Source organism: Chiroxiphia lanceolata, chromosome 8 (assembly GCF_009829145.1).
Source record: "Chiroxiphia lanceolata isolate bChiLan1 chromosome 8, bChiLan1.pri, whole genome shotgun sequence".
Lineage (NCBI taxonomy): Eukaryota > Metazoa > Chordata > Aves > Passeriformes > Pipridae > Chiroxiphia > Chiroxiphia lanceolata.
In genome coordinates this window covers 33,123,329-33,149,779 of record NC_045644.1, presented here as the reverse complement: position 1 = coordinate 33,149,779, position 26,451 = coordinate 33,123,329, and the positions used below count along the sequence as shown (strand labels likewise).

The window sequence follows — 26,451 nt, the reverse complement described above, 5'->3', positions numbered from 1 at the left end:
CCGGTATTAAATGGGCCAGATCGTTCCCAGGTGTTGGAGATACTGCTCCATTCTGGGCCTTGGTCTGGCCCACAAAGGGTCTTCAAGCAAAAGAATTGTTGTATTGGGAACAGAACTAGAACATTTTAGCATTCTGAATATCTTATTTCATATGTCAGCTAGAGAATTAAAGAGAAATGCAGCAATTGTTTTTGTGACTTCTCTGAAGTCTGATTAGCTCTCACTGTACTGGCTCATTAGCAAAAAGACTAATAAATTTTATTCCCAGAGTGCTGTTGGTACGGATTGATTAAGCGGTATAAGAAATATTGAAATTAAGACCAAATAATAAAAAGCATTCTATTACAAATTCTCACATCTTGGAAATCCTCCAGTGCCCTGTCCGTGTGTATCTTTAGTTAAAAAACAAATCAAGACTACTTTGTCTTTATACTTTTTCTAGTCTTCCCCGTTTTTCAGAAGCCAATAGGCCTGTGCATTTGTGAGATTGATAGGATAATATATTTTATGTCATTATAGAGTACTACACAAGAGAAAAAAAACAACAGAGAAAAGAAATTTGGTGCCAAGTGACTGGGTGAGAGCCTTATGAATCCCTTTGCTGTCCAGCTCAGGAGGCTGAGAGTGAGTCATTGCCTCCAGACAGAAGTTGGCATACAACTGGAATATATGGGAAAACAGCTGTGCTGAAAATTCCAAGAGCGATCCCTAGAAGTATGACATGTTTCATGTCATCTAATTGTTCAAAAGCTTGTTAACTCTGATTTTTGTTGCCATGCTTGTGCCCTCGGGTATAGCTTTAAGGATGCCCATCCCCCTGCCAGCCCTCCAGCAGCCACTGTGTCCTGTCAGTCATCCTGAAATACACTGGAGAGCTTGTCAGGCGGTGCCTTGCAGATGCCTCAGGAGCCCCATAGTGAGCCACAGCAGTTGCACTGAAGTTCCTCTCCCAAGGAAATTACATAGTTGCCTTAGTGCTGAATATGGACCATGTGTTTTCTAGGATAGGTGAGTGATACGCTGTTGGCTTTTTTATGCTCTAGCAGGAAATGGATTTTAAAGTTCAGATTTTCTAATTTATGCAGAATATCTTTGGCTCTGCTTTCTGACACTTGTTGTATCTGTATGCAGATGGTTTAAAAGCTGCAGGTGCTGCATTCACATTGTGCTGCAGATGGATACAGACTTTGGCTGTTTTTCCAGTGCCTTTGGCCATTTTTCCAGTGTCTTTGGCCATGTCTGATGAAAAGACAAAATTCTCCTGATACTGAAGTTTGTAGCACTTGGTAGGAGCGTGCAGGTGGTTGCTTTTCTGGCTGTTCTGGGACACAACTGTATCTTGTGACACATGCTTAACATCCTAAGTGTTGTAAGAGCAGCTCGTCTCCAGTGCTGAAATCGCCCACTGTAAAGGTTAATCTAACTGAGTGTGAGGTTATAGCAGCCTTCTGCCAAAATATCTTGCACTCAAGACCCCTGCTGTAATTAGGAGGCATATTATACTGGACTAGACATATGCATTTCCAAAAAAAAGAAAATGGACTGTGATTCTCATTTTTTTCCTGAGGCAAACGCCAGATTTTTTCACCTTAGTGAGTGGGATCTGGAAGGACAGAAGTTCCCTTACTGAGTGGAAGTATCAGAAAATATCCCAGAATGATCTTTACTGGCTGCGTATTTTTCTTTCTATCACCTATGATACTTGCCTTGATTAAAAAAAAGATGAATTAAAAATCAAAATTAAATATTGGTTACCATATAGTATGGTATATAACAGTAAGGAGAGCCTCATAGGTTAAAAGTATGTAGTCAAGGTATCAAAATAATTTAAGATTTTGTAGTTTTCCCTGCACTGGCTTGCAAGGTTGTTTCCATCTTTTGGGCTACTCTAAGGAAGTTTCAGAAAACATTAGAATTTTACTTAAAAAAAAATTACTGGAATCAGCAAGTGAGTCCTTAAATGAGTTATTTATACCTTAGAATGTAATTGAAATTTTCAGAGACAATAGTTTTTGCAATTGACTTTCAGTTAATGATGAGTTATGGGCCTGACTCAAGGCTAAAAGATATTATTGGCTCAGCTGGCTTTTGAACTCAGGGTTCAAACAAAGAATAAAAGTGCTGATGATAGACAATATGCTGAGGTTCAAAACCAAGCAAACAAACAAAACCCCAACACAACCCAGAAAAGGAAGAGTCATGGCATGTGGATTCACATTTTTCTGACCTGCAAAAATGAGGTTGGATTTGTAACACTTTCCAAGTTTGAGACTGCTCAGGGGTGGAATTCTGGAGCTCAGTGATCTCTAGTAAGAGGAATTGACTGTAATTGCAACTATATTTTTATCTGCCAAATTTTATAGAAGATCTGATTGTTGTAGATGACCTGTAGCATGGGAAGTTGTGCTGTGAGAACGGAGAGCAGCTCTGCTGCAAGCAGCAAAGGTTTTATTTCTGGATTTTGAGTAAAGCAGTTGCTAACACCCTTCTGTCAAGGAATTGAGAGGAAGCCACTGCAAAGTTAAAGCATGAGTGCATCTGCAGAAAAACTAATCTGAAAATCATCTAGTAATGTCTTCAGATCTCAGTAGAAGCACGAAATACTGTCTCCAACTATTTCTTACGTGCCCCCTTGCAACTGATATATGAAAATTCACAGCACAATCAATACTATCTATTTGCAACTGTTGTGATGGATTTCAAGAAGTGTCCATATGCTGGGAGGCTCCTGAAAATGTCGAAGATAAGGCTTGGTAACCAGCAATATCATAAAGATTTATTTTTTTCTAATGTGAATAAAAGGCAGTTTGAAATGTTGGCCAAAGATTTAGAAAACTAGTGAATTGCAGATTGTACAAAAGAGTCTGCCTTTGAAGCAATCCCATGAAGCTGGAGGAGAGTGTCTTGTTGAATTAAAATGCTTTTGGAATCAGGGGTTGTCACGTGAAAGGGGGGAGTTTAGATTTTGCCTGTTGGTGCCCCCGGGAAAGTCGAGACCTTCGTGTCCCGCCAGTCACCATCTCGTAATGAGACCCTTCCCCAACAGTCACAAGATCAGAGGGGGATTTGACTGCCCCTGTCAGGGGGGCTCAGCCAACAGTGTGGAGACTTTTAGAGCAATCTACTGAGATATATATTAAGGAAGCACAAGCTCTAGTACTAATAACAGCATTTAACTTGTGTAGAGTATAATTCTTACCCAGGGCATCCCTGTGGGGGGAGAAGATGGGCTCAGCCTGTCAGCTGACCCCAGCAGTTTCAGTGGAGCCTTCTGCAATCTTCCCCCTATCCCCAACTTTTGTACTATTACTTTTATACTATTTCTTTATGTTTAGGTGGAGCTTGAGTAGCTCTAGTCATAAATACCTTTTATTTCTGATTGGTGTAAAGTTCTCTTGCCACAACTAATGGGACGGGGGTGGTCGTCTGAGGGGGGTTTTGACATAGTTGTTGGCTCAGCAGCAGAACCCCTTGTTTCTCCCTTGGCTGACAGGTACTGTATGGTCTCATGATCTTCCAAGTAGCACAGTGTTTCCCCTTTCTGCCAGGATTTCAATGGAGGGAGGCCATGTAGACTTCACTTTGTTCCGCTCTCTGTTCCATCCCTCTGAGCACATGATTATCGTATGAGGAGCGTGTCGACTGCATTCCGTCCATGGACTTGCAGCTGCATTTTACCCTAAGAATTCTTAGTGTCCTCTAAATTTTAACCCTGCCCATCATCCCACAGGGGTGGACATAGGAAAAACAGCACAGATGCTTCTCTGCTGTATGTTCAGAGACCGCACCAACGTGCTGGCAAGCGGGCACAGACGTGACCCGGTGTTTGCCAACACTGCAGGACAATCCAAGGTGCACTCACTATGGTTTTGTTAGGGGAGAGGCAAATAAATACCAATGCAGTTTGGAACTGAAGCTGAGGAGAGAGCAAGGGTGTGAGTGACATGTTTATGGCTTTCAGAGCAAGTTATTAGTACTGTAGGGGAGAGCTTACTTTAATGGGTTCAAAAGCATCTCGCTCATATTTGCTGTCTTTAATTCCAATGATTGTATGGAGGTCTGAATGTTGGTGGGAACCTGGCTTGCAGGTTACTCATGGCTCCCTTGCTATCATAGGAAATGCTGCTAGAAATAACTATGTCTAGAATTTTAATCTACTTGGCAGGCATGGAACCTTTCTGAATATTCATTGTTCAATGAAATGATGCAATTAATAGGTGTTAGTCCTTTGAGACTGCATTTTATACTAGTCCTCTCGCTATTGAGGTAGACAGACTTCGCTTGCATCGTTATATATTGAGAGTATTTCCAAAGAATTATATGATTGAGAAGTTGGTTTTGCTTTTGTTTTTATTTTCCAAACATAAAGAACCAATGGGTCTAACAGTAAGAATCACTAAAGATAAAATAAAAAGTTTTTTTTAAAAGTCTTGCTTGCGTGAGTACAGCGTGGCATATCTTTGGGCTGAGCTGTAAGAATAAGCCCTTGTTGCAGAGGTCAGCACACCAGGGGTGTTATGTGCACAATGTGAAGAAGCCAGGAGGTGTTGCACTTCCAGGATGACCCAAGCTGTAGCTGTATGGAGCACTCTGAGTGATTCTAAATTTGTCTTATAGCAATTGTTCCACTAAGCGGTAGATGGAAAGAGCCTGCCTTATTTCTTGCTTTGTTGCATATACAGCGTATTGTCAAGAAGTGACAGCCTGACCCATAGCAAACATGCTGGGCTGGAAGGGCTGTTGGTCTGGTTCTGTAGGACATGTTGAATGTGCTTGTTGATGCTCATTGATTTTTGATGTCTCCTGTCTCTAGTGGTCTGAAATTCTGAAAACGTTGCTTAGTTTGGAAACAAAGTATCTTACCTGCTGAGAGCATGCCTAACCACCAGTCTCTACAGTCTCTATTCCATGTTTGCAGAGTGTTTTGTTCTGAGCTCAGTGAGTAAATCGGTATTTTCCAATGAGTAGAACAGAAGATCATCCATCCATTGCAAGGCGCTTTGTAGCAGCTGCAGTGAGGCTTTGTGAGTAAGAGGTGTGCTCTGTGCACTTGTGCAGCTCCCACTTCATCCTGTGGGGGAGAAGGCACAGCAACTGGATCTGGCAGAAGGGCTGCAGACCTTTCCCACCACTTGTTTCTGAAGCAGTGAATTATGAGGGGGCTCAGTTCCCTTCAAACAGAGGGATAAGGAGTATTTCAAAACTATTGGAATATCCTGCCTACTGATTTATTGGACAGAAAGAGAACCGCTGACGCTGGTGATTTTGGGAGTCTCAGATTTTATCTCATTGGGGTTTGTTACAAGTATCTAAATGCTGAATGTGTAAAATCCAGCCATATAATTTGCTTTGACATTTTCTAGAGTTCTCTTTCCATTACTCATTTCCATGGAAGGAAAAGTGTCCTTCTGGTCAGTCTGATCTCAAGCTTCTCTTCTCTTTATCTTTTGGCTTGGAATTAAAATGGGAAAATCCCTTCTCTACATGTGGTATCACCTGGCTGAATGCAGCTGAATCTGTGGGAACTTAGGTTTGCCACTAGTGCAGCTTGTAATAAAAGAATAAACTTGGCACTTGTGTAACCTTTACTAAGAATGGCAAACCTGTAAATTGTTTTTAACTGTAATTCTTTAAGTATTGTTGATATTATCTTTGCTTGTAAGTGAAATGTGAATAACTCTTCAGATCCATTTCTACACAACTTCCTATAGAAACCCTAAACCTATTGTGTTGTATTAAATCAATGCTAGGTTCACTGGAAGGTAACAATATATCTCTTTAGCCTGCACAATTGCAGTACTTTATTAGTTTATTATACAGCAGCAATGGTTGTAGTAAGTCTTGCTTAAAAATGACAGATACCCATTATTTGTGTGTTTGAAATCTTTATTGGCTAAAAAGGCTTTACTGAGCTATGTTTCATGGGATGTTAAATTACTGGAAAATTTAAAATGTCTTTTATTTTGGGACAATAATCAGTTGCATTCCAACTAAAGCACAGTTATAATTCTCTGGTGGTACACACACATTTCAGGCTAATGGCCTGAACCATGGCCCAGTGAACTTGGTAAAACCCCTTAAATTAACATCAATAGACTTTGGATCAAGTTCCTAATGAATGATTTATTCACTTTAAAGACCTTACTTAGCTTCACTTCCATCTTATTGACTTCAGTAATAGGCTGTCTTGACTTAATCTGTTTTGACACTTAGAAAAGGTTTGTTATTGCATGTTGTAAAATGACAAAAAACTTAATTTTCTCCTGCTATTAATTTCCAGTAGCTCTAAGATCTGCTGTATGTTTTTGTTCTTAAGGTGTTTATTATGACCACTGTAATTTGGCACATGGAGTGAGATAATGTGCACATAGCATTAATGTTTTTGTGATAAATTCAGTAATGTAATATAATATTTTTGCTTTAAAGCTCCTTTTTAGACTACTAGAGAACTTACATTTAATGGTATTCTAATGCAATTATCCTTGTGTATTTTTTAATATGTGGTCAATGTAGAAATCTGTGTGAGAAGACAAGAAATTATATGTACTTTAAATCTATGATTTCACAGTCCCTGTAAGCATTAGCATATTTTTTTTCACAATGAAGAATGGTAAAAATTACTTTTTTTTCTTGAAATCCTAAGGCTGTTATGAAACAAGTCCATATTCCCACAGGCAGTCTCTCTGCTCTGACAGAGGGCAATGAGACTTGCAGTCATGGCTAATAATTACTTACTGCACTTTTTTTTGTTGTTTTGTACCTAGGTGAAATGTCAACCAAAGTGCCAAACATTAAGCTGAAAATTGATCCTCGGGATCTGCAGATCCAGACGTTTACAGTGGAGAAATTACTGGAACCCTTGATAATTCAGGTATTTTAGGATTGCAGAAAATAGGGGGGAAGGGAAGAAGGCTGAAGAACTTTGACTAAGGACATTATTATGAAAGGCACACACACAGCTCTTCTGCACTTGTAGTTTATTCTGGCTCAGAACCTGTCCAGGGGGATCTGATCTGCCTTCTTCCAGATTTAGTCAATTGTTCAATCACTTCCATTTTTGCCACACAATATATCATAGTAAATGTTACATGTTCTAGCTGGTCTCTTGTACAGTATTATCTAGTAGATGTTTCAATGTAGACTACACAGCAAATGGATTTCCAGTGCAGGAAGAGTTTCATATTGGAAGTAGTGGATAGAGTAGAAAAGAGCCTTGAAAATCTGTAGGTGAGTTTCTTTATCTGAATTTTGAGAAGAATTGCATTCTGGGGCATTTTAGGGTCTTTAATGCCATGGAGAGGACCTACTCAAAGACCTGACCTCATTTTGCAAATTACATGTATAACTAAGAAAGTGTTAAGAGACCTCTGTAGCAATATGTTACAGGATGAAGAACAGAAAGGAAATCTGTTTTGAAACTTCAACTATTTTGAATTTTCTCTCCCTTGTGTGTATAACAAAGATTTTGGGTTACCTGCATGTAATTAGTCACACACAGCCCAAGGAAGCCATCTCTTACCTCTGTCCTTTTCTATGCTCTTCTCAATCTTAGAAAAGCTTGAGTCTGTTAAAAATGGAAGTGCTTTGGTTCTAGGAGAATATGATTTGGGCTGTCTTTTCCCCCTTTCAACCTTAATGCTTTGTTTCAGAACAGAACTCTGGAAAGAAAACTTGAATTTTGAGTGGAAGGAGACAAAAAAAGTGCTGAAAATGCAAAACCAGGTTAAAACTATTGCTCAATGAAGGTGATTGAGATGCTAGAAGGGTAATAAATGAAAACTGGTCTGTGATTAGAAAGAGAATCAGACCAGTCACAGATAAAAATTACGTTCTTGCTAGATTCGCTTAGCAACTGCTGCTGGAATACATTTTAACTTTGAGATTTATGTTGTAATTTATTTATAAATAAATTTGTCTTGCAATGCTGTAGCAGGAAAGAAGCAGTGGAAGTGTTTGAGGTTCCCTGAAGTCTGCCCTAGCCAGTTATGCTAAATGTTGGAGCAATCTTTAGGTTAACAGCATCAATCTTGGAGAAAATCAAGCCAAAACCAGCCTAGGAAGTAACTAGGATGTAGTTGTGGAAGTAACTTTGCAAATTACTTTGTTAGATTGACTTTTACCCCTGCAATCTGCAGTTGGCAGTGGTGATCACTTTGAAACTGTGAACCATTAGGACACATTATTTTGTATAAAACCCCCTTGGACGTGGCAGCTTCTCTATCCATGCCCTTTGGAGTCCCTTGGATCACTGATGAAGGATAGGGAGTTGAGAGGCTTCTATTCTCCCCTGTCAGCCACGCCATAGAAGTTTGCTCACCCAGAGAACGCACGCTGTTGGTTTTTATTCTAGGTATGAGGAGTTTTCTTTCTGTGTGCTGGAAGGGATGAACCAGGATGTGTTTGTATGGGCAGTACTTCAGATTGGAAACAGTGGGCAGGGGTTCTGCCATTGTCATGAGATCACTTGAGTTCATTTTCAGATGACTAGGGATTGCAGTTACACCGAATTAAATTTATAGAAAAAATGATGGTTTATGATTGATGCTTAAAAACACTTTTATATTAAGGTAAAGGTGAACCAAATATTTTATACTCAGGGTACCAAGACATTGTTTCTTGAACTACTGCAGTATTAAAAGGTTGTCTCTAAGGGCTGCCTGGAACTAACTACAGCCTTGACAGAACCTCTGCGCAGTTCCTTAGGAACTCAGTATTTGGGATAACTATGACAAAACCCCTCCACCCCTTCAGCCTAATAAGTAATGGCAATAACAGGCAACAGCAACAAGATTCAGCTTTGTAACTGTGATGGCACATGGGCTTGAAAACAACTTAAAACCCCCTTGTGCCTCTAGCACAGCTTTTGCTCCTACCAGAGATGTGCTGGGGGACTTGCTGTGTGTGACAACAAGGTGTTAATGACTGGGAAATGTAGTCATGCATGAGCAGGATAAATGGGGATATGTTTTCCCTTTTTCTTGTAATGATATCATTTTGACTGTGTATTCTACCACTACAGTGCAAGCTGTGTTGACAATGGTACACTATGTGAGCTACTGTGTGGTTCAATTCTTTCTGTACGGGATCTGCATAAAGTTTTTGCATTCCTCATTGGGATTCTGTGTTAGAGAATGCAGAGTAGTTTTTCTGTTTTCTGTAATCTCCATGAACAAAGAACTGTCTATCAAATCAGAAGCTGCCTCTGATATTTCCTGATGGTGATGCTGAAGATGAAGGGTCTCGTAGTCAAGAGTTTTCACCTGCAGGAATGATTATTTTTTCCATGCTTTTCCATTTGTTTTATTTCCTTTCCTCCTCAACATATGAATGAACAGTGCATAGAATGACATTTTACATAAAAAAGACTACAGTAAAAATCTGAGAAATAGAATATATTATTTTCTGGGGAATGTGATTAAATACCTAAGACACATAAAAAGTATCTTTTACATGATAGATTTTTGGGGCAGCTTGCAATTTTTGATGGTGTTTGATGCCTTTCTTGTTGGAAGTATCAGCCTATAATCTCTTTAACTCATTCTTAAAAATATGATCATTGAAACTGCATTAAATGCTCTAGAACTGATGTTAGAGGGTTTGTAAAAATAAAAGGTAGAACGATTCTTATTCCCAGTGCATTCTCTTACCAGCCGGCTGATTTATGTGCAGTAAATAATTTCATTTTCTTCCTTTGAGCCACAGTCAGAAAAATGCATGAGCCCTCTCTAACAATCTGAGCCAGAGTTATTTATGTTGCTGTCTCCCTTGGGACCTGCCAAAGCAGTCTATGTCAAGTGGATGGTCCTTTTTCTCCCCAGATTTCACATGAATGATATAGAGGGCAGGGCTTTTATCTTTCAAAGATGTGTTTGTTGAAATGTTCCCAGAGGATGTTTGTCAGTGACTTTTAAAAGTACTGATTCATGAAAAGCACTCGAGTGCATGAATTCACGGACAAGATCTAAAGGTGAGCTGAAGCACAGACAGCACACTTCTCATTTTGTACCTCTGTATGTGGAGCCCTCCTTCACAGACCAGCTCAAACTACTACTCCACTGCAGCACTTAGCTGAGTTTGCCTGCTGGCCTGAGAAATTCAGAGTCAGTTCTCTTGCTTTGCCTATCCAATGTTGCTGGTGGTTGAAATGCCATTAATAAAATGAAGCAATTACATACGTATAAAATGCATTCATGGAGCTCCAGGGTTAGATCTGTACTTAGTATTATACTGTCCATGCTTCAGCACAGAGAACAGAACAGAGGGTTAAAAACCATCAGTGAACTTAATGAAAATAAAGTGTGCTTTAAAATATCTAACACTTGAAAAAGAAAAAATCCTTCTGGAGTCTTTCCGTAGTGTGACAGCTCAAGCAATGCCTTTAGAGCATAGTCGTTCAGAAACATTCTGTTGGAGTGTGGAGGCTGTGCTCAGATGATGAGGAATGTTGAGTGGGATGCTCTATGAAAATAAGTTCTTTATGGATGTTGAAATGCGTTGTTAAAAAATATAATTTGGACAAAGCTGCAGTATAACTACATTCTGGGCAAACTGATGTACAGTTTTAATGTTGAGAGCATACCAAAGACTTCAGAGGTGCTGAGTTCTGGCCACTGTGGTACTCCCTTGTGAGAAGAGAAGGTGTTTGGAAAGGTGTCTGTACTCATTTTGAGTATTTGTTTCTGAGATACCTTAGGAGTCTTAAGCTGGAAATATGGAAGATTCAGCACTTTAGGGGGAAGAGGACCTGGGAGTGCTGTTGGACAGCAGCTGAACATAAGCCAGCATGTGCCCAGGTAGCCAGAAAGCCAGTGGGATCCTGGCCTGGATCAGAAATAGTGTGGCCACAGGACCAGGGCAGTGATTGTGCACTGGTGAGGCCACACCTCGAATACTGTGTTCAGTTTTAGGCCCCTCATGACAAGAAAGACATTGAGGTGCTGGAGAGTGTCCAGAGAAGGGCAATGGATATGGGGAAGGGTCTGGAGCACAAGTCTGAGGAGGAGCAGCTGAGGGTGTTTAGCCTGGAGAAAAGAAGGCTTGGGGGGACCTTATTGCTCTCAATTCCATGAAAAGAGGTTGTGGCCAGGTGGGGGTTGGGCTCTTCTCCCAGGTAACAAGTGATTGAAGAAGAGAAAATGACCTCAAGTTGCACCAAGGGAGGTTTAGATTGGATATTAAGAAAAATTCTGCCCTTGACAGGAGTGTCGAGAATTGGAACAGGCTGCCAAGGGAAGTGGTGGGGTCACCATCCCTTGAAGTATTCAAAAAACATGTGAATGTGGTGCTTAGGAACATGGTTTGGTGGTGGACTTGGCAATGTTAGCTTTATGGTTGGACACTGATTTTGGAGGTCTTTTCCAACCTTAATGATTCCTTGCTGAACCCTCCTTGGATAGCACTAGTAATTTGTTTTTATTATTATGAGCAAATTTTAAAATAAGCAGTGTCAGGAGTCGGCATCAGAGATTTCTATTAGATGAGATGAGAGATTTCATAGATAAGATTTCTAATGACTTTGCTTTGATCATACAGAAAGAACACAAAAAAGAGGCATATTGAGTAAAATTCTCTGTCAGATTTTATTCAGTAGTTTTGTCCATTCTCAGCATGTGTGCTGAACTTGCCTGTCTCTAAAGCAGTGGGAATCTATTTGCTTATTCTCAACTATATCTTTTTTTTAATTTGAGAACAATATAAATTCACTTATTGTAGAACTTACACCATTATTGTTTTTTTTGTTTCCTTTAATTGCAGGTTACAACACTAGTGAACTGTCCACAGAATCCTTCTAGTAAGAAAAAGGGCCGTTCTAAAAGAGCTCGTGTCTTGCTGGCTTCTGTGGAAGAAGCCGCTTGGAATCTGTTGGACAAGGGAGAAAAAATTGCCAAAGAAGCAGCTGTGTTTAAAGAGGAACTTCATGCAGCTCTTGCTGATGTCAGGAAAGAGAGTAAGTATGTGACAAACAGTGTAGGCCCCACAAGGAATTAGTTTAACCATGTAACACTGGTGTCAAAGCGAAGGTAGGATATCCAGGAGAAATGTGTTTTGATGTGCAAATGTCTGAACTTTGTGTTGTCTAATTGTGTATTCTCAGATACCACTTATAAGGAGGTAAAGTGTGCAAGCTGGGCCCCATTGTGGAAAAAGACATAAGTCAGTGGAAATTATGTTGTTGGAATTTTTTTTTTCAATGAATACAGGATGCCCCTTGGCAATTTTAGTGGCTGTTAAGCACAGATTGAAGTTAATGTTTGCTTTAATGTTCTTCTTGCAAAGAGACTGTTCACCCAAATGTGGGATTAAGGCCTTTTAGTGAGAAATCTAAACCTGAAAATCTTCCCTCTTTTGTGCAGTAGTAAGGATTTCCTTTGGGAAAGGGTAATAGTCCTGTTGGGAGGTATGTTTTGGGACCTCAGTAGGAGGAAGATGGATTCTGTAGCCTACTGTAAGTCATCCCTTCATGATAGAGCAGCTCCTCTTTGGTGAGTTTTGCCATATTCCATTTTGTCGTGGCTTATCTCCCTATTTCCAATGAGATTCATGGAACAGGACTAGGTTTTGTGATCTGCTGAGAATTTTCCTTCAGGCTCTTTGTTGCTTTATTGATTTTTACTTTCCCCATGAATGCTCAAAATATTTGGGAGAATATGAAGGCCAGGCTCAAATAAGTCAGATAATCAACATCCTAAATGTGTTCCTGCAGAAATCACAAGTTCAAGTTCATTCATGTTTTAATTGTATCACCCTGCTCTTACTGAAGATGTGATTTAATCGATTTATTTTTAAAATTTATTTCATTTAGTCTTCCTCTCCGTGCAGCTGGGCTGGTTTCTGAGTCTGTGCTGTTGTGCAGGGTAGTGATTCCTGGCTCCAGAGATGGCTGTGGTTTAGAGTTTGATATATGCATGTGGTGTCTGAGATACCTTAAGGTCCTTTGTGATTAAAAGCATTATGACCAGCACGTGTCACTGTTATCTGTCACACTGATCAGCTGAGGCTCTTGAAAAATCAGTCACTTTGGAGTACTCTTAAAATGTTAGCCCATCCATTACAGGCCGATAACACAAGGCAAGAATACAATATATAGCTTTTTATTGATTTTTATACATGGATAAATTGAAAATGTGAAATATTTTTATATTACTTATTGATTCTCAGCCAAGGCCAGAGATAAATACAAAAATAAATAATACATAAAGTAGATTATATACACCTCATGCATTTTAAAAGAATGTTAAATCCGTGTTATCACCTGTCATTATGCAATGACAAATTGAGTGTTCACAACCCATCTCTCTAAGGATTTGCCAAACCGCACAAGTCAATTTTAAGAAATTGTTGAACAACTGTAAAAAAAAAAAAAAATAGCAGTTCATTAATTTTGCAGATACCTGTAGCCTTTGAAACCGTGTGTTATTTTTAAGTTGTGGTGTGCCACATCATATGCAACTTCACTGCCTGTTATTCAAGCCACATTCTGCTGCTGTTAAATGTCTCCTGTTATTTACTTCAAGATCTTTGAAAGGATGTGGGTCGTCAACTATTGCGTGCATGTGGTTGTGTGCAGTCACCTGCCATTCATGTCATACCATATCATATTTAATTTTCTAGGGGCATACTTTTCTGTAGTGACTGGCAGATGTATCTTTATTAATACAATTTTAAATAAATTAGGAGTTTTTGCCTGTGGTTCCAGCTCGTATTTACTGTGTAATGGCATCCTGAAACGTTGCTGTAGATGATGTCACTCCCATGTGACCCAGAGTCGCACACTGACATCTGGAAAGAATAAATCCTCTCTCCCCTCCTCATGAGTTTTAGCTTGTGTGACTCACTGAACTTGGTGAGTTGAGGATGCAACATGAGAATCGAAGCCTTACTTTGGAATGTCAGTCACCAGTGTGAAAATGCTGCTTTGTTACTTTTGGAGCTCTTTAGTAGAAGTTCCTTTTAAGGGACTATTTTCAAGATGCTTCTGATAATCCTGTACATAATTTTGGAGAATAAAGGAGCAAATTAGTAGGATTAAAATGAACAGCAGTGATAAGATTTGTCGTATTTAATTCATCTGATGCACGAGTGATTCATGGTCTTCAGAAATCTGGACGTGGGTATGGCTTCGCTGATTACAGTTTGGTGTTGACACTCAGTAGATGAGATTTTGGTAACTCAAATTTAGTTGAATTCTGTTAGTGACCTCTGAAAGAAGGTGTTGCTCTAATGAATGGCAGATGAATGTAACCTGAAGAAATCTCATGTCTGCTTCCTTGACATCTGCAAAGTTTTACCACAGTCTTTGAGCTGATCTTTTAATACAGAGGTCCTCTGCATTTTTCTTTGTTTCCTGTCAAGAAACTACTTTTCAGGCCTATCTCTATCCCCATCTTGATTCCCCTTCTTCTGGAACTCAGCTCAGTGGGTCAGCAGGAAGGTGTGTGGGTGGGGGACTGTCATCACCCAGAAATCCCCAGCCGGGTAACTGAGGAACTGCTGCCACGTTTGCCTGTTGAATGGATTTGGTGAAGCTTTGTTAAAGGGTACTCATGCTCACATTTTTATTCTAAAATAGTGTAATAACCCCCAAAATAAGTATATTTAAAAATTCTCACTGACAGATTTCATATGTGTACAGAATTTCAAAAGTTTCCCTTCTGATTCAATGTACTGTGAAATAAGTGACCCCAATGCAAAGGGGGTAAGAAGCATTGTTCAACCATGAATGCTTCTGACACTAAACATCAGCTTCTAATGAATGTCCTGATTCTGAGATTTAATCAGTTTTAAGACAAAACGGTTCTGTAGTTTGTGTGGTGAAATGTTGTCTCAGAAATCTGAATTAAAGTCTAGCATTATACTTAGGATAATGATTTTTTGCATTTGAGTGAAGGTGTGATGGTTTATAGTTTTCAAACAGTTGCGTGGGCATAGCTGAAATGCCATTGCTTACTGACTATATATAGTCAGAAACAAAACAGTTGTTGTCTGTGTTGTTTCTCTCTCTTGCAATGTCAGTGTTTCTTGCTTGGCTATTACCATGCTCAAGTGTGTTCCTAGATAAGCCTTTCATCACACATAGCAGTGAACTGAAAGCAAGTTACTGGCTGGAGTTACACTTTGAGCCTTCAGCTCTTTGAAAGGAAATTATAAAAAATACTTTGATATTTTGATTGTCCATATTTAATGTCTTTTGACATTAAACAGGGGAGGCAAGACTTTTATGGCATGGAAGAAACTACCATTCACTGACAAGAAATGGGGAGTTTAAGGACATTTACTAAAGGAAGGGTAAAGTGATCTTTTGTATTATACTATATTCTTATTTGTGCCTCCCCTCATCTTAAAAGTAAACTTAACTTTCTCATCCCACATTGAGAGGTACATGTGTGTGTTCTGCATCTAAGGGACTTTAATTCTGTTAGAGACAGAACTTAGATATTCAAATGGCTTAAAATAACCTGTACTGTACATGCTTTTCATCAAACCAAGAACAGATGCCTTGTAGAAAAGCTTCTGACATCACCATCACTGGATCAGGTGTCCCTGAGTGGGAAAGGGGGAATGAAGAGGTGGATGTAAGGCATGATGGGGGGCTGTGGTGGCTCTGATTACACATTAGGAAGAACTGTATGAGATGTGGAAGTGGAACTTCCTGGTATGCAGCAGTGAAATAATTGCAATGCAACAGAATACAGTGATGTCTGAGTGAGGTAAGACTCTGTGGCAGGAGAGAAATGTCCTGTAACATCTACAGAAAGCTATTGTGGGAATCTGAGTTATCACAGTTAGTAATTGCTCTATTAACTGTTCTGTTAACCAGGTGGTGAGACCCCACCTGGAATACTGTATTCAGCTCTGGGGCCTCCAGCATAAGAAGGACATGGACCTATTGGAGCCAGTCCAGGGAAGGTCACAAAGATGATCAGAGGGATGGAACACCTCCTGTTAAGACAGACTGAGAGAACTGAGGTTGTTCAGCTTGGAGAAGAGAAGGCTCTGGTGAGACCTTATTGCAGCCTTTCAGTACCTAAAGGGGGCCTACAAGAGAGCTGGAAAGGGACTTTTGACAAGGGGGAAAAGCTTTAAACTGAAAGAGGTTGATGTAGATGGTGAGGCCCTGGCACAGGCTGTCCAGAGAAGCTGTGGCTGCCCCATCCCTGGAAGTGTTCAAGGCTGGGTTGGATGGGGCTTGGAGCAACCTGTTCTAATGGAAGGTGTCCCTGTCCATGTCAGGAGAGTTGGAACTAGATGTCTTTTTAAGGTCCCTTCCAACCCAAACCATTCTATGATTTTGTATTATAAACCATTGTGGGTTTTTTCTTGTTTGTTTGTATTTTGTTTTTCTCTCAAGTTTGAGACTGGGACGTTTGAAATACTCTCTTTTTACTGACTCTGGTATGTCCCTTCCTCCCTTAGTAAATGAGCTCCTTTTGACAACTGTGTTTCTCTGGAACTGTCAATCCACCAGCCTCTAATGGTGCAGTTCACAGGAGTGGGTGATTGGACTTTCTTGGCAACAATACCTCCTTGTGGGAGGACACAAGAATGGCATAAAATTCGCTGCATTCCATGTGGGTTTCACACTGCTGCAGCTAAAAATAATAACAAAAAAAATGAGAAAGCCAGTTGTAAATACAAATAGAAGAGAGAGTAATGTGATGGTTAGATTTAGCACGAAAAAGACAATCTATGCAAAGAAATAAGAAAGCATAATCCTGTTGATCTTGCCTAAACCAAGAGCATGTGGCTGCAGTCTCAGTACGGACACAATGCCTGCCATCGGCTGCCAGCCCAGCACAAGCTGTCAGCTGACTGCCAACAGGATTATGGTTGACTTGTTTTGAAAGGAATTTCCGTGGAAGTTTCTGGACGTTTTTGGTGCTGGATTGTCTTGGTTGGAGATAATTTGGAGGGGGTGGAGACCTCAGACAGAAGTCTCCTCCCTCAGATTCAATGCCCCTGTTTGAAGAGGGACACCAAATATGGCTGTAAGTGAAACGGTAACTCTTCACCAAGAAGAATGCTGATAACAATACCGATAAAACTGGGTTAAACCAACTGATAAGGAGAAACTGGGACAGGAGTGGGCACAGGGCTGGGAACAAACACCCAAGTGACTGGAAGGACCTGCAAGACACCCGTTGGATCCAGCGGTGAAACTTTGTTGGTGCAATTTCCATGTTCTTTGCTCAAAGTGTTGCTCACAGTCCAGATCCATCCCGGTGGTGTGGAAGCCCCGGGTGGGCAAGGAAGCCCGAAAACTCAGTTACATGCGCTCAGGTTCAGATGGGAGCACCTCCAGTATCTCCCATGGGCTGGGGAGTTTTACACTGGATAATATAATACTGTGAGTCAGGGATACTTCAGGAGTCTTTGACCCTTCTAAGATGTTGCAGCTGTCTCATATTTCAGTGCAGCTGAGTCCATTTTGGTTGATTATGGCTTATCAATAAGAGATGACTCCCTTCAGGCCAGGTGTGAGTGTTCTGGGGAGTTATCTCAGCTGAGTCATCTGTGTAAGGAAAAAGAAGCACTACCCCACCTCGCAGAGTTTCATGGAATCTACGGGGTTGGAAAAGACCTCTGAGATGATCAAGTCCAAGTTTGCTGCTTTCCTTATCTTGTTTAACACCCAGTTTGTAGCCTGAGGTGTTGGCTGTGCAGCTTCAGCTCCTGGCCTGGGTGGCCACTCTGCAAATTGTTAGCAAAGCACCGGGCTGATTGAGCCTTTAGCAACAAGTGTCCAGTCTCTTACAAGCACCTGGGCAGTCACTGCAGGTGGTCGAGTGTTGGAGTCATTAATCATTAGCAGTTCACTCTCTTTAAAGAAGGCAGAACACCAAAAAACCGAAGAGGCATATTTGGAGAAGAGAGAGAAGGAAAGGCTGATACTAGAAATTTTGTGTAGCCCAGGACGTGGATAAAGTGCATGAATCCTCCAACTGTTTTCTACCTGTGGCTGAACCATGATTTTACCATTCCTTGTGCCTAAATAGAGATTTTTGGGAGCATGTGTGTAAGTGGCAGTCATTTGACACAGCAGTAGCTGTCAATAGCTGATTAGCTAATGGTAGAACACCATTTACTTTGGGAGTCATCTATGTGTGTGTGCTGAAAAGATTCTTGGAAATACCTGCCTGCCAATAATTGTGTAGTTATGGTATAGCCTGTCTTTGATTCTTCGAATTGCTTTTCATTTGATTGTCTAAAATAGTTGAAATATTATGAATACTGCCACCTTTCCAATTCCCTATTTGTGCCACTAAAGGGCATTTTTGTGTTTCATTGTTTGTGACAAATGTAACTATGGAATAATATTCATTTGATGAGAATTACCATAAAAATAGATGAAATTGCATCAGACTGTCATGCAGTTTACTATGTTTTAAGAAAGTTCTTGTCATGTTGTTGTTGGAGCTGTCATTTTCTGCTGTTTGCACTTCTAGCTCCTATCTGCCTAGCCTGCATCTCATAGCTCTGTTTTAGGGTTGTGATTTCATACTTGTTCATCTGGCCATCCCAGTTTATGTCCAACTCATTTCTAAGGGGCTGGTCATATTCAGACCCTTCTGATTTTGTCTTTGCTCACAGAACCACAGGATGGTTGAGGGTGGAAGGGAGCTCTGGAGGTCAGGTGGTCCAGTGCCTTGGCTCAGGCAGGGGCAGCAGCCTGCCCAGGACCATGCCCAGTCAGGTTTTGAATATCTCCCAGGATGGAGACTCCACAACCTTCCTGGTCAGCCTGTGCCCCTGCTGAGTCACTCTCACAGTGACAAATCATTTTCTGATGTTTAGATGGAATGTCTCCTGTGTGTCAGTTTGTGCTCGTTGCCTCTTGTCCTGTCACTGAGCACCACTAAGAACAGTCTGGCTCCATCTTCTTTTCACCTTCCTTCCGGTGTTTGTGCAGACTGGTGAGATCCCCCTGAGTTTTCTCTGGCCTCAACAGTCCCAGCTCTCTCAGCCTTCCCTTGTATGACAGGTGCTCTGGTCCCTGAATCATCTTTGTGGCTAAGGGTATACATGTTGAAAGGGTACTATTTTCAGATTTTGGGACTATTTGCAGTTTTGAAGTGTCTCAGGTGCTTGAGAGACATGCAAATCCATACAGCCATTGTCTTCTGGAAGGCACAATAGCAGAGACCTGGGCAAATAATCACATGTGTGGCCTGTGAATATGCAGTTCAGCCTCATGTTTGTGGGAGGGGGAAAACATTACATTAGAGGTTTCTGAGGAGCTGCTGTGCTGTCAGAATTTTGTTTTTTGTTCCCAACTTTTATTAAATATTCCTGGCAATAGCACTGTTTCCTGTCCTCAGCTGAGCTATATCTCACTTCTTTCCTGATCCATTCAATTGCTAACTCACAGGCTCACCATTCACTCCTGTCTGGGCTTCTCACAACTGAGCACTTTCACTCCTTCCTAATTAGGCAGTTCCTTTCCAATCTGTAGCTCTGCTTTCCTGGTCAGCTTTGTTTGGACCACTTTTACCGTGCATAGAGACACCCCGGCTGGTTATTCTGAGTCATTAGTAATAGTGGGTTATTGGCTAATGCATACTGGCTAATGATAGTTGAGGCTGATGCATGACTGAACAAGGTGTGAATGTATTTATTAAACTTGGGTGTTTGTCACTGTTGTTATTGTTAAATTTAATTAAATTTAGTTAAAACTTCACGTTGGGGAGCAGTATATTGCTGTCCACTGGCACAGTCAGTAGCTGCATGGCATAGATTTCACGTATTTCATGTCAGTCAGATGTTTGAGTCTATGAAGTTTTCATTCCATTGACTTATATTTGTAATGAGGAGAACAATATTTGATTCATTCTGTGACCAGGAATTATTTAATAGCAAGGACACCAAAGTACACAGTAATATAACAAGCAGTGACTAGAGAAGTTTAACATATTGTCCCTGGCTTTGTTGTGTAGGTTAAGAGTAGTAGTGTGAAGGCCGAGGGAATTATTTCAGAATTAAATGATTCAGTAGAACAGAAAGGAAACACCATTCAAAATGTGGAACATCCTGCATGATCTGTAATAATTGGCCTTCATTTCAAGGCATTGGGGCAACAAGGAGATGCCAGGTGACTTGCCAGGTACCTGATGGAGCTTTAACGATTTCTTTCCCCCTGAGTGTTGCAATGCAGCCTATGTGTATGTGTTCATTTTGCAGGTCAAGCCCTGAAGGTGTCAGCAGAGGCGTTCACCAGCGATCCCTGCTCCCTGCCCCGCAGGCAGGCCGTTGTCCCGGCAGCGCGCTCCCTGCTCGCGGCTGTCACAAGGCTGCTCGTTCTGGCCGACATGGTTGATGTGGCATATTTACTGCAGCATTTGACTGTGGTGAGTAAAGGCTGGCTAACTCAGGCTCCCTTTAGCCACAGGTCTGCTGATGGTTCTTCCTGCACTGAAAATTCCTTTTGTGCGTGAGAATTGCGGGTCTCATGCACGTAACACTTTGGCACGTGGGGCATATGTAGATTCCGGATGAGATTTGTGGAATGGACCAAAAAAAAAAGAAGTATCCATACTATATGGATACGTATCCCCAACTGTAGTTATCCATACAGTTGTATTTTAACTTTGTTTTATTTCTTTGTTTTATTTCTTATTTCCTATTTCCTTACTTGAATTGTATAGCTTTCGATGCACAAAACCTTCTTGATGTTTGTGGCAGAGCTAGAGAATTATTTGTAGAGAATCTTAAAGGTGGGAATTTTATATGGATATTTACAGAGGGAAAGAACTGAGTATGTAAGGGTCTGTCTCTGTGACAGAGACTCTGTCACTTTGTGCCAGAGATCGCTGAAAGGAGAGAGGTGACGGGTGAGAAGCTCGTCTGACAACTCCCCAGCTCCAGATATGTATTTGTATACTGCAGACAGAAGACTAGAAAGTCCTAATGTTGGCAAAGCTTTAAAATTTGTGCAGTAGAAAATATTCACTAAAAGTCATTTTATTTTTCGCTCAAAGGAATAATGTGTTTCACAACTACATATCACAACAGTGATGTTTTGGGTCATATTTTGTCCACCTGGCTCCCTTTATACAGAAGGGATGTCTTCTGTCTTCTGTTCCATATAAAACTTACCAGTGGTCGTGTCCCATGTGAGCAGGCTTCCTTCCTTTTTTGAACACTGATTTTCATCTTGCCAGCATCATGCATCTGAACACAGAGGTGAGTTTCTTCTCTGGATGCTTATTCCATTCCACCTGGTGTGTGTCTTTGCTGGGAAGAGCAAGAAATTGTCCTGTTTTCGTTTTCCTTTTTTTTTACCCCCAACACCTTCAGTAATGTCTGAAAAACTGATAAAAGTACAGATTTCTGTTGACTTCCTAATATTTCAGGGCAGAGGTGAATAATCAGTACCATCTCTAATATTGCCTCATGCCACAAGAGGACCCACTGACTTAAAGGGGACCATGTTGAACAAGTTCAGTTTAGTGAGGGCAAGAGAATGAAAATTTGGCTCCAAATCAGAGTAGGAAAAGTATTTCCTGATAAACCAACATTGTGTGGATTTCAATACTGTGTTTGAAAGATCCACTGCTGACAATTGTTAGAGATACAGTACAGGGTAAATAAACACTGCCTTGCAGCAGCTTATATGTTGTATATGTATTAAATTTGACAGCTGTAAGAGAGGTGGCCAGTGTCTCTTGTACTCTTGTGGTAAATTTTCCTAATTATGATATTTTTCATTGGTAGCCTATCACATTTTCCATACATATTTTCATAATCCTAGATGCACCCTTCTAAGATCTTCTCAGTATGTTTTACATGAGAGAACTAAAATTAGGTAGTTTTCTTTGCTAGAGTTCCAGTGTTTCCAAACAGCTGTATAATTAACATCAGGCTTCCCATTTGAAAATGAAAACAACAGTAACTGAAAATTATGAAAGAATGCAAAGTATCATTCAGGAGAAAGTCCAGCACTGCAAAGAGTGCAGTTAAATTGTCATCTTCTCCCATACTTTAATTCAGTTCTCCTAATAGGAGTGAGAACTGAATTTGTCAATGACCTCTTAGAATAAATTAGTGTGGTGTAACACTCTCCATAATGCCTGTGTAAAAAAGACTCACCCTAGTTCTTGGAGCTGTTGTGTTTTCCATGTTTATTTAGTCTCTGCCCTGGCTGTTGAACTTGCCAACAGTGGTGTTGGCTGTAATGGTGTCTTTTTATGTTGACATCTAATTAGGAAATCGCCTTAGAAGAGAATTTCAACGTATGCTATTGAACATCCTTCCGTTTCTAATGACTTTGGTCGTGGCTCACTCAGCCACATTTGAACGCAATTAAATATTTTAATGAATTTCAACTTGGCTCTTTTCTAAAGCCTTAACTTAAATCATTATACTTTAAAACTCCCTTAGGAATTCAAATTGTCTTCAATGTGGACTTGCTCCAACAAAGACATTGTATTCACACAGTGACTGCAGTGTGAAAGGAGACCTTGTCTTTGCTGTATCAGCTCTAATACTCTTGATTTTTGCACGTTCACATGCCTTGAAAATCAACTCTCTTTAAAAGTCATTAGCTATTTTTCTTTGCATTTGTTCTAAAATTTTAATACTTCTAATCACATTATCCTCTTCTTCAGATGTGAGTGTTATGGCTGTTATCATTTAAGAGATGAGAAATTTCATTGCCTTTTATTTCTATATCTCTGAGCTCTATAATTTTCATAGAGTAAAATGACATCATAAAGGACTGAGCTAAAGTTAATTTTAAATGATTAAAGTAAATAAATGAAATAATAGTAGAATAAAAGACATAAAAGTTCTAACCAAGGAACTTTTTGCTTGCATGTATAAAATGGAAGAAAGTGGTTCAGCATCATCAAAGAACCCTGTAAAGTATTAATTAGATCTTACTCAGTATAAAAGTATTTTGAGGGGCATTATCTATTTATCTATCTAATGTCTTTTATTTATTTAATAGTCTGTTTATTATCTGCTTATGTATCGAATGTCAGGTACCTCCTGCCAGTTTATGTAGCCTCTAAGAGGATTGTTTTCTGTACATTTGACTTGGACTTTGGGTGGGTTTTGACACCTGTGTAATAAAGTCTTTATATGAAACAGAATATGATGCTGAAAATGCTGAATATTTTTGTCACAAAATACTGAAATGTGACATTGTAAAAGTGGAAATAACAGGTCAGTCAGTTTGAAAAGATTTGGTAATCCTGGAGGGAATTTCATTCCGCATGTTCATAAACATACATTTGTTAACAAGAACTGAGCCTTTGTAGGCAGTTTCACTAAAAAAGCAGAGAGAATTTTGGTTGTTTTATGAATTCTATGGAATCTTCACCAAGCAAAGTGTGAATAAATGTGTGTGTAAATGCTGCATCTTAGATGCCAGTACAAACTCTCTCTGACTGATCACATTCTGGCACAGTCCACTTTTGGCCATTTGTGCAATTTACAGCCTTTTAAGAGCATGAGAGTGCAGTGCAAACAGCAAGATAGTTTTAGAGTACACTGAGGAAATAAAAATACATCACACCAATAAGAAAGGTTTTACTTCTTTAAACAACTTATTTTTTTTTTTTTTAACCAGGGAAGAGTTTCCATACCTATTTTCGAGTTTGAAATCTCTAATAAAACAACTGCATTGTGAAAAATGTAGTCAGACAAAGGGCTATCTCATGCCCTTGGATTCAGAGCTGTATTACAGCTCATTCTTTATGGTTAGTAATGCTCGATATTGTTTAATTAAGTGAATTAACAGACTAATGGAATTGCTTGAATTTATTGATCAGGAGAGCACACAAGAAGATAACAAGTTTTGAGAATTTAATTCAGAGAGCATTGGCAGTCTGTCTTTCTCTAATTGGTTTCAGATCATGCTGAGCCAACATGTTTATCTGCCTCTTTCCTCTTCTTGTCATGCTTGTAGATTTACTGTGTAAGTCTTCATATTTTCATTAAAGCCTCAGGCAGTGTGGATCTTTATAAATGCTTGCTTAGAGTTATTTAAAACTCTTGCCAGGAAATAAAAAAAAAGAGAATGATTACAGGTAAGAAGCAACTTGTGAACTTTGACCCTGTGAGCGCAGTGCTGTCTGTTCCTCCCTTTTCTGCAGAGTATTCATCAGCATTAAACATTTTTTGAGCAGAACACAGTATGATTACATAGAAGAAAAGAGGTAAGTCATCTCAGGCCTACAGAGACTTCAGATGTAGGGATTTGGTTCAACTCCCATGACTGTGCTTAATTGTTCCAGCCTGTCCAGATCCCTCTGTAGGGCCTTCCAACCTCCAGCAGATCAGCTTGGCCCGTAGACTTGGGTGTGTCTGAGTGGTGGAGCAGGTTGCTAAACACTTCCCCTTGGATTGTGGGGACTTCATTCTGCTCCCCATCCCAGTCTTCCAGTTCAGGGACCTGGGTTGTCTGGAAAACAACTGGTCTTTCTTTTAAAGACTGGAAGGAAAGTGTTAAGTACCTCAGACTTTCCTTGTGCTTTGTCACTGTTTTCCTCTGCATCCAACAGAGGGTGGAGATTCTCTTTACCCTTCCTTTTTTTTGCTAATGTATTTACAGAAACCTTATTATTGTCTTTTATGGCAGTAACCAGATAAATTCTACCTTCTTCCTGCCTTCCCAATACCATGGCGAGAGAAATCTCTGAACATAAGGAGTGTTAAGAAGGTGACAGGAGTCTTTCTGGAGAAGATCTGGCTTCTCCTTGGTTTATACTCCTATTTATTTTCTCATTAATCAACAGAAATGGATTCTTGCTACTAATCGGACGTTTGGTCTATGGTACATGGGATGCAGTTGTTTTTAATCAGGGCTGCAGCATTTATCATTGCACTTTGCAAATTCTGTGGCTCTCTGAAACGTGGAGTAATAACAGAGGAAAAGCAGCTTCCGAAGAATTACTTTTAAGAGTTAGGCTTTTCAGAGTGTCCTTTTGAGTGTAACAGGAACCTGGATCCACTTCTGTGCTTGCTATAGGAGCCTCTTAGCTGCTGCTTTGTAACTCATAAAAATAAATCATTGTCAAGTTGCGAGATGATAAATTCCAGATGAAATAAGTTATAGGCACCTATGACACAAAGGTGATTGTGACACAAGTTAACATGGAAGACTTGAAGTCATCAGGAGCATGACTGAGTGTGAGAAATCCATATTGTGTCTGGTGATGAAGTTTGAAAATTATTTGGGAGAGTTGGAAGGTGGGATATTGGACAAGCAGAGGCCTATTTGAAATAATTACTTGGACTGTGCAATGCCTGCGTGCTCCAGTCAGTGACTAGGACCCCACTGCAGTCGACTCTTGGAAGCAATCAAGGAAAGGACATTGCTAAATTATTTCCTTGAGTGTTTATTACTGTGTTTTGCTTCTGCAGCAACAGTTACCACTGAAGTGCGGTGCTTATAAGAGAATAATGTGGAAGTGATGTTCTGAAATTTCCTTCTATAGAGTGCTAATATTGGAAGGCAAATTCTAGGTTGGGAAAATAATCTCAGGAAATCATCTTGGCACATTATTTATTGGTAGTATGGCAATGAAGTCAGTAGAATGGCTTGTCTGATCAACAATTATTTGTATCTCAAGCATGCACAGATCATTCTGATCTAGAGAAATTTATTTTGTAACTTGTTCTTGCTTTGGGAGGCAGAAATGAGGAAATGCATGCAGAACAAACAGTGTCTGCTTTATCATCAAAATGCATGTCTTCAGACCTGCTTAAAATGAGAGCAAAATCATCTGATATTTTCTGAATGGAAAAAGCTATGTGAACTGCTCTCCATAAATCTCTCCAAAGGAGGCACATTGCCCATTCCATTACAGCAAAATATGGGGAGAGCAACTATTTTCTCGTAAGTATGTGTGTTCTGTAATTGGAGTTTGAGAGGTTTTGAATGTTTTTTTTTTCAACCACATCTCTGAATAATTTAAAATAGTACATTTCGTGTAATTTAGTCTTTTAAAGAACCAGTACATTATTAAAACAGGAAGGTATTTTTCAACGAACAGCTTCCTTATGTCAGAATGGAAGTTGCTTTTTGTCCTTAATTCAACTTGTATTAATTCATGTGAAAATAAAGAGAAATATTTCACCAATAGAAAAAATAGTTCAGTGCTATTGCACAGTGGAAGATGATAGCACTGATATTCTGAAATACAAGTACTCTTGCACTTCTGCAACTCTAGACAAAGCAGGAAAGAGTAATTTCTCCTTATCCTTGAATAACAGATTGGCATTTTGTAGCATTGGCCCTAAATCTGAACCAAGTATGTCGAAGGGGACTAAGTAAAGGATGTGCAGCAGGCCGTTTGATTACATCGTCCTTATAACTTAGCTGGACTCCCAGGCAAGTGACGTTAAAGGTGTGTGGTTTGTCAAACAGCATCTTGCACAGACTGCAGAAACAGTGTCTGCTGCCTCCCACACCTCTTGCTGTTGATGTGGAGATTGTAAAGTTTTTGCCAG

The 26,451-nt window shown here is 40.0% G+C and overlaps 1 protein-coding gene across 2 annotated transcripts in view; it reads left to right on the top strand.

Annotated features, from left to right (window-relative positions):
* The first annotated feature begins 900 nt into the window (after positions 1–900).
* The window catches only part of CTNNA3 (catenin alpha 3), a 431,146-nt gene continuing 405,595 nt past the window's right edge, over positions 901–26,451 (top strand). Inside the window, exons 1-5 of one of the 2 annotated variants that reach the window (XM_032694679.1) lie at positions 901–1,008; positions 6,765–6,871; positions 11,755–11,947; positions 20,176–20,342; positions 25,865–25,872. In XM_032694679.1, coding sequence (XP_032550570.1) covers positions 984–1,008; positions 6,765–6,871; positions 11,755–11,947; positions 20,176–20,342; positions 25,865–25,872 — 500 coding nt within the window. In that variant the 5' untranslated portion in view covers positions 901–983. Of the gene's footprint in view, positions 1,009–6,764; positions 6,872–11,754; positions 11,948–20,175; positions 20,343–25,864; positions 25,873–26,451 lie in introns of those variants that run through there. The other variant, XM_032694676.1, reaches the window with a different exon arrangement.